This window comes from Odocoileus virginianus, chromosome 3 (assembly GCF_023699985.2).
Source record: "Odocoileus virginianus isolate 20LAN1187 ecotype Illinois chromosome 3, Ovbor_1.2, whole genome shotgun sequence".
Lineage (NCBI taxonomy): Eukaryota > Metazoa > Chordata > Mammalia > Artiodactyla > Cervidae > Odocoileus > Odocoileus virginianus.
Window position 1 is genome coordinate 10,386,505 of NC_069676.1, and position 18,172 is coordinate 10,404,676.

Genomic DNA, 18,172 nt, shown 5'->3' on the forward strand with positions numbered 1-18,172 from the left:
GTGTGATGAGGTCTGGAAAGTATGGGCCCCTGTTTCGTTGCTGGGAGCAGCCCCCCGGAAGCCCTGGAGTGAGTTCACTGTGAAGGCTGCTGAGGAAACCTCCTCTTGGCTGAAGCTTGTTGGAAAGATTCCTTGGTTATGATTTTTTTTTTCCCTCCAAAGCAGTGGAGATTAGAGGTGGGGCTCTCCAATGCCTCCATTCCACCTAGCCCAGCGCCAATGAGGCCAAGAGTGTCCCAGGAAGTCTGTCTGCCCCCTCCCCACCTGAGACCCCATCAGTGGGGGGCTACATGGGGTCCAAGTCCCACCTCCTCACCCCCATCCCTGCGGACTCAACCCCGGCCCAGAAGGAGGAAGGACTCACTCTGTGATACTCTCACCAGCTCCGTCACATTCCAGACCCCGGAAGTCACAAAACAGTCCTGGAAACTTAAGTGCCCTGAGGAGGGAAAAGGGCAGGTGAGTGAGTCAGGCAAGGCCAGGAGGGGCTGTCTGCCTGTCTCTCCCGATCTTGCCCCACCCTCAATTTGTTCCATCCCATGACCGGTGTCCCAGCCCCAGGCTGGCCCTCAGGGGTCCTCAGATCTCCAGGGATGAGTGGTATGCTCCCATGCGTGCCCTCCCCCATGTAACAGCAGCCTCTGTTCAGTCAAGGGACAGCTGAGTGAAGGGGTTGGCAGGTGCACGCCCACCCTGGCCCCGGAGGGCAGAGAAGGGTACAGGTTGGGGGATGTGGTGGACACAGCATGCCAGGGAGGCTGGGTTCAGGCAGGAGGGCAGGGGGCACTGACCGTTGGGCAGTGGTTTGATGTCCGCATCTCCTTGCTGGTTTGAACTATCTGATTGTCCGGATTCTGCAGGAGACACAAAGGGTGGGGATGGGTCAAGACCAAGTGCCCCATGCTCAGCAGGCAGGCAGCTGCCCCTCCAGCCCTGTGGACACCTTCTCTCCCCGTCCCTTCCTGAGCAGCCCAGGGAGGCCAGGAGAGAAAGAAAGGCTGCTGCTGTGGCGAGGCCGCCCTGCAGGCTGTAGGGTGCTGGGCAGCGTCTCTGGCCTCCTCCCAGTAGATGCCAGGAGCACCCCAGTTGTGACAACCAAAACCCAGTCTCCAAACACTGCCTGAAGTGCCCGGGGTGAGCTGCCCACGAGTGAGCCCTGGCCGAGACTCAGGGCAAGGAGGCGCCCAGGAGGGAAGCCCCTGACTGCCCCTTTGCACAGCTGGGTTGGACCCAGGGGTCCCCCGTTCTCTACCCCACTCAAGCTCCAGAGGGAGCAGCCCTTTCCCTCCCTTCATTAATTAGAGCCAATCCTGCCTGCCTGCGCCACCCCCACCTCACCTTTATGCATACAGGCAGCGCCTGGCAACACGGAGGGGGGAGATTTGCCTTGATGCTGTCGCCCGCTCTGTGCCAGCCTGTCTGGGCTGTCTCATGCCCCAGTGCCACAGCTGCTCGGAGGGAGCCCTGAGACAAGGGCCCATTGTGCGGTGGGAGCTCACAGAGGGCTGGGGGCAGGGTGGAGTGTGTGTGTGAATATTTTGCTGAGCTTGGGAAAGCCCCCCGCCCCTGCCCCCCAGGTCCTCAAAGCTTTGTGTGCCAGGGGCACAACGGGGACCTCCAGAACGCTTGCCCGGGCACGACAGCTGGCGAGAGGGTGGCGGAGGGGGCCAGGGCAGCTTGTGGGGCAGGAGAAAGGCAGACATTCAGTAAAGAATCAGCTGCTTGTGGGGGGGCCAATGGGGTGGCCTCAGAAAACTGGGCCCTGGCATTGGCCTGGGCTTCACTCCGCTCTCTGGAGTGACCCTGCCTCCCGGGTCTCACCCGCCACCCTACAGCTGGCCCGCTTGCCACGGAGGCCATCTACCAACCTTGCGGTCAAACCGCTCACACTGGGGAGTGAATAGCAAGGAGGTTCCTGAAGAGTGACGTGGGCCCAAGAGATAGAAGTGGGGGGATCCTGCAGCCACTTGGGAAATAAGGAAGAGCTCCAGGTGTTGGGGCTCGTGAGCAGAACAGTAGCCTTCTCAGAGCTAAGGCCCCACGATGACTCAGCCAAGTTCCTGGCCTCTTGCATCCATGTGGCCAGTGGGAAAAAGACAGGCTGCCCCAGGACAGTTTCAGGCCCCACTTCCCCCATCTTTTATCTTGTTTCACTTAAAAAAAAAAAAAAATTTTAACATATTTATTTGGCTGTGTTGGGTCTTGGTTGCGGCACACGGAACCTTTGTTGCAGCATATGGACTTAGTTTCCTGGCATCATGTGGGATCTTAGTTCCCCAGCCGGGGTTCCAACCCGCATCCCCTGCATTGGGAAGGTGGACTCAACCACTGGACCATCAGGGAAGTACCTTTTTAGCCATCCTCTACTTTTTAAAAATTCCAAATGATAATAATAATGAATCCTGTCACAAATCACGCTAACAGGACCCCCCCCCCCGCCCGCCCCCTTGTGTTTGGGGTGTGTCCTCCCACACCTCCCTTTGCACCCACCCGAGCAGCGGTTTTAGGGATGGCGAATTCCACCCCAGGCCACTTCTTTGTCCGGTGGCACTCTGCTCTGGAAAGACTTCCTCCCACGCCCCCGGGGGAGGGCAATCTCTCTCTGCACCTGAATTTTCTTGTTGCTCTCTCCTCAGCCCATTCCCAACTCTCTGGGTCTGATTCAAGCCCCAGGAGGGAGCAGGCAAGGGGTTGAGGAGGGAGCAGGCAAGGGGCTGAGGCAGTAGGCGGCCCACCGTAGGGCCTCCGTGGACCAGTGCCCCGAGCCCAATGTCTCTCAGGGCCGCCCTTGCCCAGATTCACAGCTCAGAAAGCACACAGCTGCAGGACCTGCGTGTGGAGCCCAGCGAGCCGCACCCGGTCAAGGCTTTGCTGCAAAGCCTTGGCCCACTTGTCCCTGGACCAGCTCAGTCCCCACAGAGCCCTCCAGGCCAGGGACAGTGGTGTAGGAGGGGATGGTAGGAGGCCATCCTATCAAGAGTGGTCTCAGCCCTTCAGACGTGGCCAGGTGGGGACAGAACGCCGCGCGCACGCGCACACCCAGCCCAGGGACAGAAAGACGGGAGAACCCGACAAAGAGATGGAGGTGGGCCAGCGCGAGAGGCAGAGACAAATGGGGCTGCAGGAGAGCGCGGCAGACAGGAAATCCTTCTGAAGCAGGACACTGCCCTGAGACGTGACTGCTGTGATCACTATTAGCCCCATGCAAGGGAGAGGCAGGAGCGGGCTCCGGCGGGCGAGGCCCGCTGCCACGCGCCTGCAGGCGCTGCTCCGGGCGCTGCTGGCAGCCATCTTAGCCCTTGGCAGCCATCTTACGGCTGGCGGCCCGGCCGGGCCACCGCCGCCCGCCCCGGGGCGCTCGGCGCGGCTCCGGGACAAAAAGCAGAGACGCTGGAAATCTGCGCCCAGCCGGCCGGGCAGCTGGGGCCGGGGCTCCGCCGTCCTGCTCAGGCGGCGCCCCTTCCCCCTCCTGGCCAGCGCGGCGCGAGGAGGTCAGAGGGACGAGGCTGAGGGCTCGCCGGTGAGCCACGCCGCGTGGCTGAGCCCCACGTCCTCAGGCTGCCCCCAGACCTAGAGCTTCAGCTGTTTACCCAGGAGACCCCTGCCCCAGAGAGGTGACGGGGCCTGAGGACAGTAAGGGGTGTGCTGGGGGCAGGCCCTTGCCCGCCGGTCAGCTTGGAGGTACACCCTGGGCAGACAGGGGAGGGGGCAGATAGGCCGCTGGGCCCGTGCTGGACGGGCTCCCGGGGAGGGCCAGGAGATGCCCCCCAACCCAGAGGTAAGAGCCTGCCAGGCCAGCTTCCTGAAGCCATGGGCACCCTGCGAGCTGTGCCCTCCGGCTGGGGCCTGCTCTGGACAGCCCCTAAGGACCAGGAGCTCGGCCCCAGGCTGGCACCCCGGGGAGCCTGACACCCCAGTGCCTGACCCCCTTCCCTGTCCAGGCTCCCTGGGGAAGGGAGGGAGTAGCCCCAGGCCTTGGGACACAGAAAGGCAGGCCCCTCTATGACACCCCTCCCCAGGCCCCGCCTCATGGTTGCTTGGCTTCTATCTTACAGAATGGGGCTTATCAGAGCCACCAGCTGAACAAACACACAAATCCACGGTTAGTGAGAGAAAACCCTTTGCCTGAACTCTTTATCTCCTGTTCGCAGGCCCTGAGCACTGCCCCCTGCCAACAGCACAGGAGGAGCTCTGACTGCTGCGCCATGAGGGCGCCTCCCCTGGCCACCCCCCTTCTCCCCGCGCCCCAGCCCAGCACGTGGGGGCTCTCCCCTGGCAGTCCCTACCAGGCAGGCGTGCATGAGTGAGCTCCTGCCACACGGGAGCCCCCCTCCAGTGTCTGCTTTCTCACTGGGGACAATGGGCCAGCTGGTGGCCTGTGGGCCGGTGGACGGGCAGAGAAAATGTTGGCTGGCACCAGGCGGGCAGGTGCCCGGCTCCATCCTTTATCCTCTCCCGCCCGGCCCACGCCCCCGAGGCTGTCGCTCGGCTTCCCCAGCCTTCCAGGGACACGTCCCCTGGCAACATTTCCGGCCTTGGCTTTCTCTCCAGCCTGGTAGACCGAGCCGTAGGGACCCTCACCACCCACTCCCAGCTCGGGGCCACCCTGACTGAACCCCAGCCCCCAGGCCTACCACTCTCTTCAGGGACAAAGGCTGCCTTGACTTCCTGGAGGGACTGGAGAGGGGCCAGAGGGGCCAGAGGCACTGCTGCCTCCGTTCAGTCCCGAGATGACACGTTCCTGCACCTGGGTGCCCAGGGCCGGACAGTGCCTCCTGTGCGCTAAGCTGCTTTCCACTCAGCCCATCAAGTGCAGCTTCCTCAAAACCAAGTCCAGCCACTGTCTGAGGACGGCTGCCTGGACGTGCAGGCATCAGGCCTCTGCCTGGTCCAGGTTTAGGGGATGGAGAGAATTTTGGAGGTTGCCACTTGTCCTTGATGCTACCAGGGTGGCGAGGGGTGTGTTCAGGCTGGCTCATGTCACACGTGTGTGAGCGCATGTTCTGCTGCCCGTCTTCCTCTTGGGACTGGGGTACTCATGCGGTCCACACCTCGGGGCAGAAGGCAGGACTGAGTGGGGGCGGGTGACGAATCTGGACTCTTCCTAGGTGTGAGACCAAGTGGGCTCCGCAGAGCAAGGCTCTGAAATGGGACTGGCTCTCAGGTCCCAGGCTGCTCTCCCTCCATCCCCTCATGGCTTCGGTCACCCCCACCCCCCTGGTCAGCGCTTGTAGACTGCAGGCCTCGTGCAGCACCCAGACCTAGGCCAGGCTCAGCCAGAGGTTGGCAGTATGGGACCCTCTCTTCCTCAGGGTTCTGTGTCTCCTGGGACAGCCCTGAAGGCCCTGAAATGCCGTTCTCCTCGCCCCCAGCTCTGCGCATTCTCTACCTCTGCTCAGTTCTTATTAAAGTCCCCGACTTCCTTTCTTCAGCTCCTCGCCTTTCCCTCTGGAATCCTATTTCTGGTCTCATTTTGCTCTGTCTTGGCTCCGTGCCCCTCTCTCTGTCCTTCCTTCTCCTTCGCTTTCCCTCTCTTTGGCCCCCTTTCCTCTCCCATTCCTGCCTGTTTGCACAAGTGTGTGCGTGTGCACACGTGTGTGCTTCGAAGAGGCCTCTGCCTCTTCATCGGAGCTCTAAGAGGGGAAGCTCCAGCAGCCAGAAGGAGCCCAGAATCACACATAAACTCCCAACTGACAGCATGTTTTTAATATATATATTCCCAGCCATAGACAGGGAGATATTTATGGTTCCTACTAGGTGAGGGAGGGATTCCTGCTCACTGCAGCACATGCTCCGCCTCGGCTCCCGCCCCAAACAACTTCTCTCTGAGAAGCAGGCCACATGTAATTCACCGGTTGGCTGCCCCCACGCACATCAAGAGACTTGAGAGCATTTGTTGGGGGGCTGAGAGGGGCACGTAGGCACAACCGCACCGACACACGCGTACCCAGGCACGTGTGTATCCTAGGGCGCACATTTGCTCTACATCCAGACACACACACACCCCCCCAGAGATGCCACCAGCCACTTGAGGCTGTCCAGCAGGGGTGGGCTGAGTTGGTGTGTCAAGAGCGGTGGTCAGCACGCTCACTGCTCAGAGGAACCTCCTTTGGCTCTCTCCGGACCATTGGCCTTTGAGGGTGGGGTGGGAGACCAGCCCTCTGGGCACGCCTGCCCTTCCCCTGGCACCAGGCGGGCAGGTGCCCGGCTCCATCCTTTATCCTCTCCCGCCCGGCTCTCTTTATCCTTCCCCTCCCCCAGCTCTCCCCAGGCCTGAGGTTGGAGAAGCAGGCAAGGGTGTGCTCTGTTCTGGGGGTGCCATACTCTGAAGGACCAGTTCTGGAGCTGATCCCTGGCCCTGCCCCGTGTAGCACACCTCCTCCTCCGCCACCTGCACACGCGCGCGCGCACACACACACACACACCCCTCTCTCTGGAACTGAGGAGCATCCAGGGCAGCAGAAACTCTATCTCAAGGGGAGCCGAGGCCTGGCCTGCAGCAATCAGAGCTGGAGAATGTAACTATTGTGTCTCCTGAAACCCAAGTCTGAGAATCTGAGACACCCTGAGGAGGGGAGCAGCAGATGGGTGGGGGGCTAGGGGAACGGGTCACAGAGGGGTTCTCCCTGTCTCTGCAAACAGAAGACTTGAGACCGAGGAAGTCCTTGGGAATGCAGGGCAGCCAGAGGACAGAGGAGGCTGCGCTCCACCAGGCCGGGCCCAGGGGGCTTTTCGACCTTCCCCCCATTTCCCTCCACTACCTCCATGAGCCAGCGTGTATGCTCGCAGGAGCTGGGGCCATCCTGGGGTTTTTCTCTCCTCTGTCATCCTAGACCCCACATGGTTGGAGACAGAAGCCTGACCAGGAAGCACAGCTCTGAAGCTGTGGGTGGGAGTGTAGACAGAGGCAAGGCAGGGAGACATGTCACTACCCCCCCCCCCCCCGCCATCACCCTCCCCGCTTCTCTCATTTCCCCTCCCCTCATGGAGCCAAAGGGGCTCAAGCTTTTGACTCAGGTCACCTGTTGCGGGGAGGAAGAGACAAGTGACAGGAAAGAGAAAGAGACCAAGTTACAGCCTCGACACACGTGGTCTAGATCTGCCCTAGCTGCCCCTGGGGCCTAGGTTCAAGGAAGGCCATGGGTGTGGGGGTGGGGGCAGCAGACCGGGCCACGGGGATCTGGCAGGCAGGGACCAGTGACTCGAGATGGGACACTCCTCTTTCATCTCTGACCCCGATGGCACTGCTTTCCGCCCAGCCCACCCTGCCTCCACAGCTGCTCTCGGGGGTCCCCTGGGGAGAAAGGGCTGAGTCTGGCTACAGCAGGCCTCATGGCCTGGCAGGGGAACTGGGGGAAGGAAGGAGAAAGCAAGTCCAGGGCGTATCTGGTGCCCAGAGGAGCAGCAGAGGGTATCTGAAGGCTGGGCTCAAACAAGCAGCTCCAAGCCCCCTAGGCTGCTCCCTGGTGTGAGCTGCGCCGTGTTCTCTGCCCTGCTCCTGCCAGGGGAAACTTTGTCAGCACTGCGCCCAGCCCACGGAGGACTAGACATGGGGCCTGGGTGCCCAGCCGCTTCTCCCCCAGGCATGACAGATAATGTGCAGCAAAGGAGAAAGGAGGACACCCCGGTGCAGAGCGAGGCGCCCAGCAGGTTGACGGACGGAAAGAGCCCAGGACCATCAACCTGCCGGCTGCCTCTCCAAGTCTGGCCCAGTAGCTAACAAATGAGACCCCCCGCTCACAGCAGCACTGGGGGTGGCAGGTGGGCCTGCAGCCTCCTCCTGGGTCTGCCCTTTGCAGGAGACCCGACACAGGTCCCAGCAACCCAGGTATCAGGGCTCCACGGCTGCAGGGTGACCGTGCAGGCCCAGGGCTGAGCAGGAGCACCACCCTGGATGTCAGAGATGTCCAGGGGCTGGGAGTCCCATCTGAGCAGAATTCACACAGAGAGGGAACGAGAGTGAGACATCCCCTACTGCAAAAGGCGGGGCCTGTGGTGAGACAAAGGCAGGAGCCCTGGTCCCAGGCCTGCCTCTGCCTCCACCCTGAGCCCGCCCTTGGCACCCGCCTCCCTTCCAGGGAGGTATCCTTCTGCAGGACAGGGGGAGAGGGGGGCACCCCAAGGGTGAAGGGAAATGGAGGGAGGAGGTGGGCAGCCTACCAATGGAACAGGGCTGCCCTGAGTTCACAGCCATGTGCTGGGACCTACGGGCCCAGTGAGCCTGGCCAAGATCTGAACTGTTTCCTCATCTGTAAGATGGAGATAGCACCCGCCCCCTGGAGTTCCTGCCTGAGGAATAAATGAGAAAATGGGTACCAGGTGCTCAGCCCAGGGCCCGGTTCAGAGTAGGGGCTCCTTCCAGTAGGATCACCGATTCCCTTCACCTCCCTCAGCTAAAACCCCAGCTGTGGCTAACCCACAGCTCCCCTCCCACTGGAGTTCATACTGTTTATGATATATCGCGTGCACTTGAGATGATGGTTCTTGGTATCTCACCCCAGAGACCACTGCCAGTGAGCAGAGGGGCTCCCTCAAGACTCGGCCCATTACCCTCTGCAAAGAGGGGCAGGGAGCTTTCTCGGGAAATAAAGGGCAGAGCAGAATGCCTTCTACACACACATCCCTCCCCAAATGCAACGGCCGCAGTCCCAGGACAGTCACCACATTGGAAACAGTCAGGGAGAGGCAGGGACAGGGATTGCCAGGAGACGGCAAGGCTAACAGGGAAGCAGAGAGAGACCTGTGCCCCTGGATGCTGAGGCTGCTGAGCGCAAAGCCCTGCCCACACGAGCTCGCGCTGGGCGTACGGGGCGCTGAGGACACCGGGGCACAGGCGTGGCCACACAAGCGGCCGGGTGCCTCTGCTGGCAGCACAGGCTGGTGCCACGACTCAGGCGGCAGCAGGAGCCAACATTTCTGAGAGGGCCGGGGGCCAGGCGTCATGTGATGCTGGGGGCCCAGAAAAGCGGCCCCCTGGCCCCGAAGCTTCTCCTCCCTCTCCAACCTGATGGACAGACACTGATAGCGGAGGATGCCCTCCACGCCAAGAGAAGGCAGGGTCGCGGCAGAGGGCCTGCAGAGCCGCTCCCCCACCCCGGCCACACTATTTCCAGTGCTGCCCTTTCTGGCCCTTAGAGCTGCCCCAGCCCGGCCCGGCCAGACAACCACCCCCACCCCCAGCTGCTCTTAGGACTATTAATAGCGTCCCTACCTCCCAGGCACAGGCGTCACCTTCTCCCCCAACCCCCAAATACACTTGCCCTTGGTCCAATGATTTGTAAAGGGACAGAGTCCTCTGGGTGCTCATGCCAACTAGGGAAGAGAAAGGGCAGGCAAAGGCTCTGGAGGTCACCTGAGGGGCATTTCTGAGACAAGCAGGAATTTAAGGGAAGGAGGCAGTGGAACCAAGAGCAAGAAACAGACAAAAAGACAAAATTAAAACTAACAGAGAGGGAGGGACCAGGACAGAAAATCAATCAAAGCAAAGTAGTTCAAAGAAAGAAGTCTGCTATAGAAAGAATCAGAGGGGATTCTCTGGCAATCCAGTGGTTATGACTCCACGCTGCCACTTCAGGGGGCACGGGTTCAGTTCCTGGTAGGGAAATTAAGATTCTGCATGAAATGTGCCCCCCCCCAAAAAATCAGAGAAATAGAAGGTTAGAGGAGAGGCAGGGAAAAGGGGGAAAAGCAGAGAGAGAAAGAGGAAGCAAAGGAGGAAATGATACATTAAAAAACAAAAACAGACAGGGAGAACATTTTCCTAGAATGATTTAGGAGTGGCTTCATGAACACAACTGCCTGGTCAGCACCTAGCTACCAGCATCTGTCTGCAGGGCGCTGGACAAGGTGAGGGGCTGGGGAGACTCCAGACCAAGGAGCCCTACCCACCCACTCTCACAATGTTCTGGGTAGTGGAGGAGATGAAGAAAAGGAATACCTCACTAGGAAAAGCAAATGGGAAGATCAAATCCCCAGGATTAGGAAATCCACTTTCAGTCCTGGGCAGGGGAAGGCCTCCACACCTGGAGCCTCTTCACCTGTTGGAAAAGCAGCTGGCTGGGCCAGAGGATGGTGGAAATAGGAGAGCATCAGTACCCCTGACCACCCTGCACTCCGTGTTCCCCCTCTCTAACTGTGCAGCAGAATCCTGCCCGCCCTGCCTCCCACTGCCCCCTTTCATTGGGAGAATCCATCCAGGGACCCTGGGGGCCTGGAGAAGAAGAACCCACCCACCTCTATTCTCCTCTGGGAAGCAGACAGAGGCTACCTGTTTCCCATCCTCAGGTGCTCTAACTTCCTCAGCCTCCTGAGAGCACCCAGTCCCCAGGCTGGTAACCCTGGAGGAGGCTCCTCTTGCAGGGCCTTGCCTTGTGTGGCAGGGTCAGACTTGGACTCTGACTTTGGACAGCATGAGAGACCCAAGAACCTGACCACCAGGCCTTCAGTCTGCAGGTTTCTGACCAGGAGTGCCCCACCAGCCCATCAGGCCCTCGATCCGAGGCCGGTCAGGGTTTTGTTCATTACACTCCCCCACACCTGAAAGTGTAATCTGAGTGGAAGACTCAAAGAAACCCTCTAATCTTTCCAACTACATAGACCACGCGGGTTTTCCAGGTGGCTCAGCGTAAGGAACCCGCCTGCCAGTGCAGGATACGCGGGTTCAATCCCTGGAGGAGGGCATGGCCAGCCACTCCAGTATTCTTGCCTGGAGAATCCCATGAACAGAGGAGCACACAGACCATCCAGGAGACAGCTAGCTGGCACCTTCCCTCTCCTGAGAGCACATCTTTCCTAAAGACCCAAACCTCAGCACACATACCCAAGGAACTGATTTGGAACACCTAGAACAGCTCATACTCCTGCAAAGCCCAGCTGGGTCTGGATGCAGGACTGGACACACTGGCCTCCATGCCCGAGTTCTGGACTGACCACAGGAAGGAACAAGAGGCTCCCTGAGACGGGAAGGGCAGAGGTGCTCTCTCACAGGCCTTCCCACCCTGGAGGCCTTAAGGCAGCCACCGTCCAGAGCTGCCCAGGCAAAGCATGAGGAATTTGGGAATTTGCCAACCTCCAACTTGGAGCCCTGAGGTCCCAGGCAGGGCTGAATGGGTGGGCAGGTGGGTGACCTCCCTGGAGGCTGAGACCTCTCTGGCCGCTGAAGGAGCCTGGGCTTGGAATCAGGAGCCTGGGGTCCAAATTCTAGACCTGCTGTTATTAGGCCCCCAGCGTGTCTCCCGGGCCTCCTCTTTGTGCAGCACAACCCCAGGCTTACCTCAGAGGGCACGGGGAGACGTGAGCAGGAGTTTTTACAGTGAATGAAGCGGGAAGGTTTTATGCATTACAAAGCGCCACGCTCACATAGGGAGCTGCTGACGGGTAAATGTGCCAGCTTCTGGGACTAAGTTTCAGGGACGGCGGGGATACTAAGGAACAGCGGAGGGGCATCTTCCTCACGGAGTACAGAAACCGGTGTAGGAGGCAGCTCCCCAGACTTAGGGCTGCGACAATTCAAGCCGCTAAGGGGACAAAATGATACCACTCCTACAAGCCTGGCAGGTGCCAAATTCCCCACTCACAAGGCTCTGAAGTACCGAAAGGGACTTCCCTTTCGGGGGCTCGGGATCCGCACCCCCGAGAGCGGTGTGCTGCACTCCCCGACTCGGCAGCTAGGTGGCACAGCGAGTTAACACTAGCTGCCTTCCGCAGGCTGCGGCCGGCGCGGAGGCGGCGGCGAACTTGCGCGCAGTCTGCCCTGGGCTGCAGGGGCCAGGGAACCCCTTGCTCAACGGCAAGGTCCGAGCTGGCCCCAGGAGGACGCGGCCGCGCTCGGGCCCCTCGGACGCCGTGTTGTGCGGCCCGAGGCGGCAGCTCTGGTTGCGGCCGCTGCCGAGCACATCCCGTGATGAGATAGGAGGGCCGAACTTCCCGTGCTCATTGATTAGGAACAGCTTGCGGTGCGGGGGCCGGATGCAAGGGGGCCGGGGAATGGGCTAGTGAGAAGCAGGAGGTAGAGGGGGGCTGCCAGGTGCACGGCTGGGAGGGGTAATCCAGTGAGCTCAGGCTCCCTCTGAGCCGCCGCCGCTCTGAGCCCCGGCCTGCCTCCCCCAGCGTGGGGCTGCCCTGGATGTGGGCTAGTCTGCGGCTGCGTGACCCCTGGAGTGTTCCCAACACGCCCATGACGCCCCCACCTTTTGGCAACACAGACCTGCCTCTGCGCCTGATAAACGTTTGGAGAGGAAGGTTTCTTCCTTCTTTTTTTTTCTTTCCGTCTCTCTCAAAAAGTTAAAAATGAGCAAAAGTCAGAGATCAGAAACCAAAAAGAGGGATAGAAATGGAGAAAAGTCGGGAAGAAAAAAAAAAAACCTCAACACAGGCCAGCACTCTAGCGGCGGTGGCAGCAGTCGGGCAGGCACACCCTCCCGGGGCTGGCGTGGAGAAAGGCCCCTTTGTTCCGCAGGGAGGTTAGCCGAGGTGAGGCCCGCCTGCCCCCTCTCCCCTGACCCTGGGCAGAGCAGATCGCTTCTCGGGGCCCCCGGACTGGGCCCAGCTGCTTCTCTGTCCCCCCAGTCCTCCTGCCAGTCCTCCTCCCAGCCAGTGCAACAGCCCAGCAGACGGGGAAGGGCTGCTCCCTAGCCTCTGCCTTGCCCAAGCACCAAGGGTCACACATGTGGGGCAGGGCTGGGCTCCTCCGATGGGCCCCTGGATGCCCCTGATGCCAGACATCAGAAGCTTGTCCAGGCTGCTCTTTAACTGTGGGATCGGGGGACAGATTCTGCACACAGCCAGACCCCCACCAAGGGATGGGCAAAAGAGGTAATTCGTGCTAGAAGATGGTGCCCCAGGACGCGCAGGCTGACTGACCCGGTCCCTCTTGCCCACAGCGAGGCCCCAGGGTGTCTTGTGTACCCATTACAGATATGGGCGCTTTCCAGTGCCCTTGGGCTCTGGGAAGGGGTGGCTCCTGCAGGTCTTCCTCAAAGCAAAGGCTGGGCTCTGGTGCTGGGGTTGCCCTCAGAGGAGAGGCAGCGCCTGAAGTCACTCCATCTGATCCCCAAGGAGGGGCCAGAGTGGGGTCATAAAGGGGGTCAGCCAATGGAGAGATAGCAGAAGGGTGGGAAGGGACAGAAAGTAAAAAGCATCCCTTTGTCTTGCAGCACACCTGCCCCCGCCCCCCCACTCCCGCCCCAGCCCCTCTAACAGCTCAATTTGGACAGGGGACCTGAGGGATGGCTGTCCTGTGTGTCACTCACTGTGTGCCCACCATGGGCACCCTGACCCTGTCCACTCAGGCTCCCAGCCACTCAGCAGGGATGCAAGCCTCAGACTTTTCAGGCACAACTTGGCGGCTTTACACTTGGCCAAGAAGTTTCCACCCAGCAGCCCTCTCCAGCTCCCACCCCAGGCCCCCGGCAGCAGAAATCCTGGAAGGAGGGACTGGCTAGATCCTTGTGCTCCAGACGGTCCCCTGGCTTCATGCTGAGGGGGTACCTGTTCCACTGGAGGCCCCAGCCCCCCACCAGCAGTAGTGGAAGGCAAGGCGGTGACAGAAGGGAAGAGGAGTAAGGTGTGGCTGACCTCACCCTCCCCAGGCGAGGAAGGATGGGGGGAGAGGAGCAGCCGCAGCTGGAATCGCAGGAGCCTGGACTGTCCTCTATGGCACCGAATCGGCAAGGAGAAGCTGCAGCTCAGATACACAGTGTCCTGCCAAACCCCAGTCCTTTAATTCAATTAAGTGCGGGACAGACTTCCCAGATTTTTCTGTGTGTTCGAGAGCATGTGAAAAGCCGAATGTGTTGAATCCCGGGAGCTGAGATCTTGTGTGCACACATGTGGATGTGTGAATCCTGACGGTGGAGGAGGGAGATAAGCAGATTCGAATGGTGAGGGGTAGGACAGGGGTGGGGCAGAGCGGCTCAGGAAGAGTGAGCACCTACATCTTTTTAGAGAGCCAAACTCCAGACCAGGATTCTCAACCCCCACCCCATGGACCCTTCTTAGGTGGAGACATCCTGTGCAACAGCAGGAGGTGTCGCTGGCCTCCGCCCCCCTGGGTGCCAGTAGCATCATGCCCCCTCAGCTGGGACAGCCCCAAATGCCTACCCATGGCCAAGGGCCCCTGAGGGCAGTGATGGAACCCACTGCTCTGGGGCATCTGTTGACAACCACAGTCTGTGTATTTACTACCAGGACTTCGCCTCATCTCTCTCCCTTTGTGGAGAAGGAAATAGCAACCCACTGCAGTATTCTTGCCTAGAGAATCCTGTAGACAGAGGAGCCTGGTGGGCTGCTGTCTATGGGGTCACACAGAGTTGGACACGACTGAAGTGACTTAGCATGCATGCATACATTGGAGAAGGAAATGGCAACCCACTCCAGAATTCTTGCCTGGAGAATCCCAGGGACGGAGGAACCTTGGTGGGCTGCCGTCTATGGGGTCGCACAGAGTTGGACACGACTGAAGCGACTTAGCAGCAGCAGCAGCTCTCCCTTTGGGCTTAAGTCCCAGAGTGCTTGGCTTCCCAAGTGTCTTGGGTCTGGTTCTTTCTCCTGAGATAGTCTCCCTACCTTACCCATCTGGCCAGAGGAGGTCTAGAGCTATTCGGGCTCAGCAATGGTTTAATAAAGCGTTAGTGTGTTAGGAAGTATAGCAGTGGGGGGAGCCCGCGGACAGGTAAAGTGAAAGCTCAGAGCTTTCACTCCTTAAAAGTCAGGAGCCAGAGGTCATGCCCAGGTCCAGAAAGAAGCCTGAGTTTTCCATCGCTGGAGGTGAAGCCCACAGGAGAGATGGGGATGTGCCTGAGTGCAGACCCCTGGGAAGATGCCCTGCTCAGCCTCCAGAGGCCAGCAGAAGTCCTGCACAGCTCCAGCCGTCAGACCACCCTCCTGTTTGGGGGCGCCAGAGAAGCGTTTAGGTGTCCCCAGCTAAACCCCAGCCCAGGTCAACCCCCCCTCCCATGTTCCTGGGGTCACCTATAGCCTTCCTGGTGGGGGTGGAGGGACCCAGATCCAGCAGTCCTTCTTCCCTCTGGCCCAGGAAGCCTGCCTCTCTCCCTGGCCCTCCAGGAACCCTGAACAGCCCCCTTCTGGGAGCAGAGCCAAAAAGATGGAAGAAGGATGTTTATAAGCTGCTAAAAGGGAAAAAGGAAAAAAGTGGGAGGTGGGGCAGAGAGGCCCGGGCTTCCAGGTAGTGTGGATGGGGCCTCGGTGGGGAAGGAGTGAGGCCACCTTCCCCAGGGACCCTGCCGTCCAGCTGACCTTCTAACTGGTGAGATGGCGCCCCCTGCCCCACCTAGCTGGGCCACAGCCAGGCAGGCCTAACAGTGTGCGCACGCGGCAGTCTCTCACCCCAGAGGGCGTGCGTGCTAAGTTGTTTCAGTCCAACTCTGCGCGACCCTATGAACTGAGGCCTGCCAGGTTCCTCTGTCTATGGGATTCTCCAGGCAATAATACTGGAGGGGGTTGCTCTGCCCTCTTCGAGGGGATCTTCCTGACCCAGGGATCGAACCTGGGTCTCCTGCATTGGCAGGCAGGTTCTTTACCACTAGCACCACCTGGAAATACCCCACAGTGGGCTGCCAAATGACAGCTTCTTGACACTCTTACCCCGACCCACAGGACTCTAAGACACTACTGGTTCTAGCTTATGTGCCGCACCCCCACCCCACCCCCGCCCCGCCCCGCCCCCGGCCCCAACACACACTGTTCAGCCTAGGAGGGGCAGAACCAGGGAAGGGTCAGGGCCCTGCGGATGGGGGGCTGGCGTGTGGTGACAGGAGCCCAGCTTGGTGGGAGCGAAAGCCGAGTCCCGAGCTCACAGGGCTCACAGGGCTCGGCACACAGCTAATGGGAGGCTGGCAGTGGCAAATTGTTGTTTACTTTTAATTAAGTAAACAATGTCGGCTTTCCGCCTCCTCCCCTGCCATCCCAGCCAGTAATTTGGGGGATGACAATGGGGCTGTTTCCTTCCTCCTGCCTTCTTCCCTCCCTCCGAGCACTCCTGCTCTCTCCCGGCAGCAGCCGCTGAGACGCGCTAGAGCTGAGGCCCCATGCGGTGGGGAGGGGGAGGAAGGTCCAGGCTGACCCACTGCCTGCAGGGTCGTGAGGTGGCAGGTACTAGCTTAGGGGGCACGGTTCCACTGGCAGGTTCTCTGAAGGGCGGCAAGGGGAGCCTTGCCCTGGGAATCTCTCAGCCTGTAAGCTGTAGCCCATTTTCTTTCTGCTCCCTCCCCCCACAGGCCTCCTCCCTGACCACCATCTCTCAGATCCACAGAACAGGTGATCCAGAGTCTCTGGTGGAAGCAGCAGCAGAGGCCAAAACGAGGTGAGCACGAGACATCCCCAAAGTCGGATGGGTCTCCCTCACAAGCAGCCACCAGGCAGGACCTTCTGGTCTGCTCAGGCAGAACGGGGTCAGGCCTGAGGCTGCTCAGCCTCGGGGGCCAGAGCTCACTGAGCCGACCGGATGCCAGGCAGTGGGTACCAGCTTTTCCTCGAAGCAGGGCTGGCTCTGCGGCCTGGGTTTCTGCTCTTCCTTATGGTGAAATCCTTAACTTTTGAACAAGGGGCTGTGTGTTTTCATTCTGCTCTGAGCCTCACAGATTCTATAGGTGGTTCTGCTCAGAGGCCCAAATGAGTGAGGAACGGGAAGAAGAAAGCCAAGAAGCCAGTCTTGGTCTTTCCCCTACTGGGTCCCCTGGCCTGGGGTGGGGCGGGTGGGGGGCAGGCACTGGGCTCCCCTCAGTGAAGAGGCAAGCCAAAGGGGCCGAACCCTGAGTCTCAGTGAGAGGCTGAATCTCCAGTGACTCCACATGGACAGGCAGACGGGCACAGGGCACTTATGTGGAAACAAAATGCTTTGCACATCCTTTCTCAGGAAGACTGTAAAGGGGCCCACCTCTCCAGGGCGCAGCGGAGGCAGGGGATGGGAAGTGCCTCGTCCCCCTCCTGCCTCTCAGGATCGGGCCTGCAGGTCCTGAGCCCAGCCCAGCCTGGAGCTCATTCCTGTCCCCTCCTCCCTGAGAGGCAGAAGACTCCTCTAAGATGTTGGGGGTTGGGGGACAGAGTTGTGTGCAAGCCCCGCTCCTCCCCCTTCCCCCCTCACGGCTCCCCCACCTCCTTCCAAAGGGAAGGGCGGGACTACGGCGGCGCGGGCGGTGGAGTTGGCTGGGGCTGGATGCAATTTCAGCCACAGAGCAGGGCTCCCTGGCTGGAAGCAATTTTCTCATTAGGACCCCGGGCTGCCTGCATGTTGGTTCTCAGCCCTCACTCCCCTCCTGCGAAACCACACCCCACAGGCCTCCCCGCAGACCACTCACACGCACAGGGAACCCATGTGTACCAGTCAGGGGGACGACAGTGGGGTCAGTGCGGGGGGGGGGGGGGCCGCGTGCAGGAGAGAGGTACTGGCCCAAAGGCCCTGCAGGGGTGGCCAGTGGAGAGATCAGGGCTCCTCACCCAGCAGCTGGCCGCCCGCTGCCGCCTGTTTAGGGCTCCCCAGCACAGACGCACAGACAGCCACCAGCCCCTCCTTGCTTGCCTCAGAGAGTAAGGATCCCAGCCCCCAGGACCGAGCCTGAAGGCTGGCTTCACACCACACTCCCGACTGCTCAGCCACCTCACCAGCCCATCCCCTTCTTGCTCAGCTGGGTTGGGGGCGAGCAGATGGGCTCTGGGGAAGCAGACCCCCTCCCCCAGCCCCAAGGCTGCTCAGAGTAAAGGGTGGTCTCAGGCCAGGGAGGAGGGGGGACCGAGGCCCTGTGAGGGGCGGCTCCGAGCTCGCGCTCCGCAGACACATGTGGTTGGACTTAAAAAGCTATTAGGGAGCGAGGCGCTGGCGGGAGTGTGGCCGGCCCTCACACCAGCAGTGGGGAGGGGAGGGCAGATGCCGAGGCGGTGAGCTCAGCACCTCCCGCTCCCTCCCCAGCAGGGCCCCTGGACTCCAGGAGAACTCGGGGACCCTCACTCAGCAGGAGAAGGGGGCGAGCCCTCGGGGGAGGGCAGGCGGGCTGCTGGGCCGGGGCAGGCACAGATTCCAGGAGGTGCCACTATCCGAGGACTCTAGGCTGGCCTTGGCGACCTCTGGGGGCAGAGGGACAGTCCCCAGGGGTTATTCTATGGCTTGGTGGGCCCCAGGAGGGCACAGACAGGTTCTCGGCCTGACTTCTGCTTTCTT

General features: G+C 60.5%; 1 protein-coding gene across 8 annotated transcripts in view; it reads right to left on the bottom strand.

Moving 5' to 3' along the window:
* Positions 1–18,172, bottom strand: part of NFIX (nuclear factor I X) — a 97,627-nt gene that overhangs the window by 22,625 nt on the left and 56,830 nt on the right. For all 8 annotated transcript variants that reach the window (XM_070463267.1, XM_070463271.1, XM_070463257.1 and 5 more), the window contains 2 exons: positions 792–854; positions 365–439 (listed from right to left, as the gene is read on the bottom strand). In XM_070463267.1, the coding sequence (XP_070319368.1) occupies positions 365–439; positions 792–854 (138 nt within the window). The remainder of the gene's footprint in view (positions 1–364; positions 440–791; positions 855–18,172) is intronic.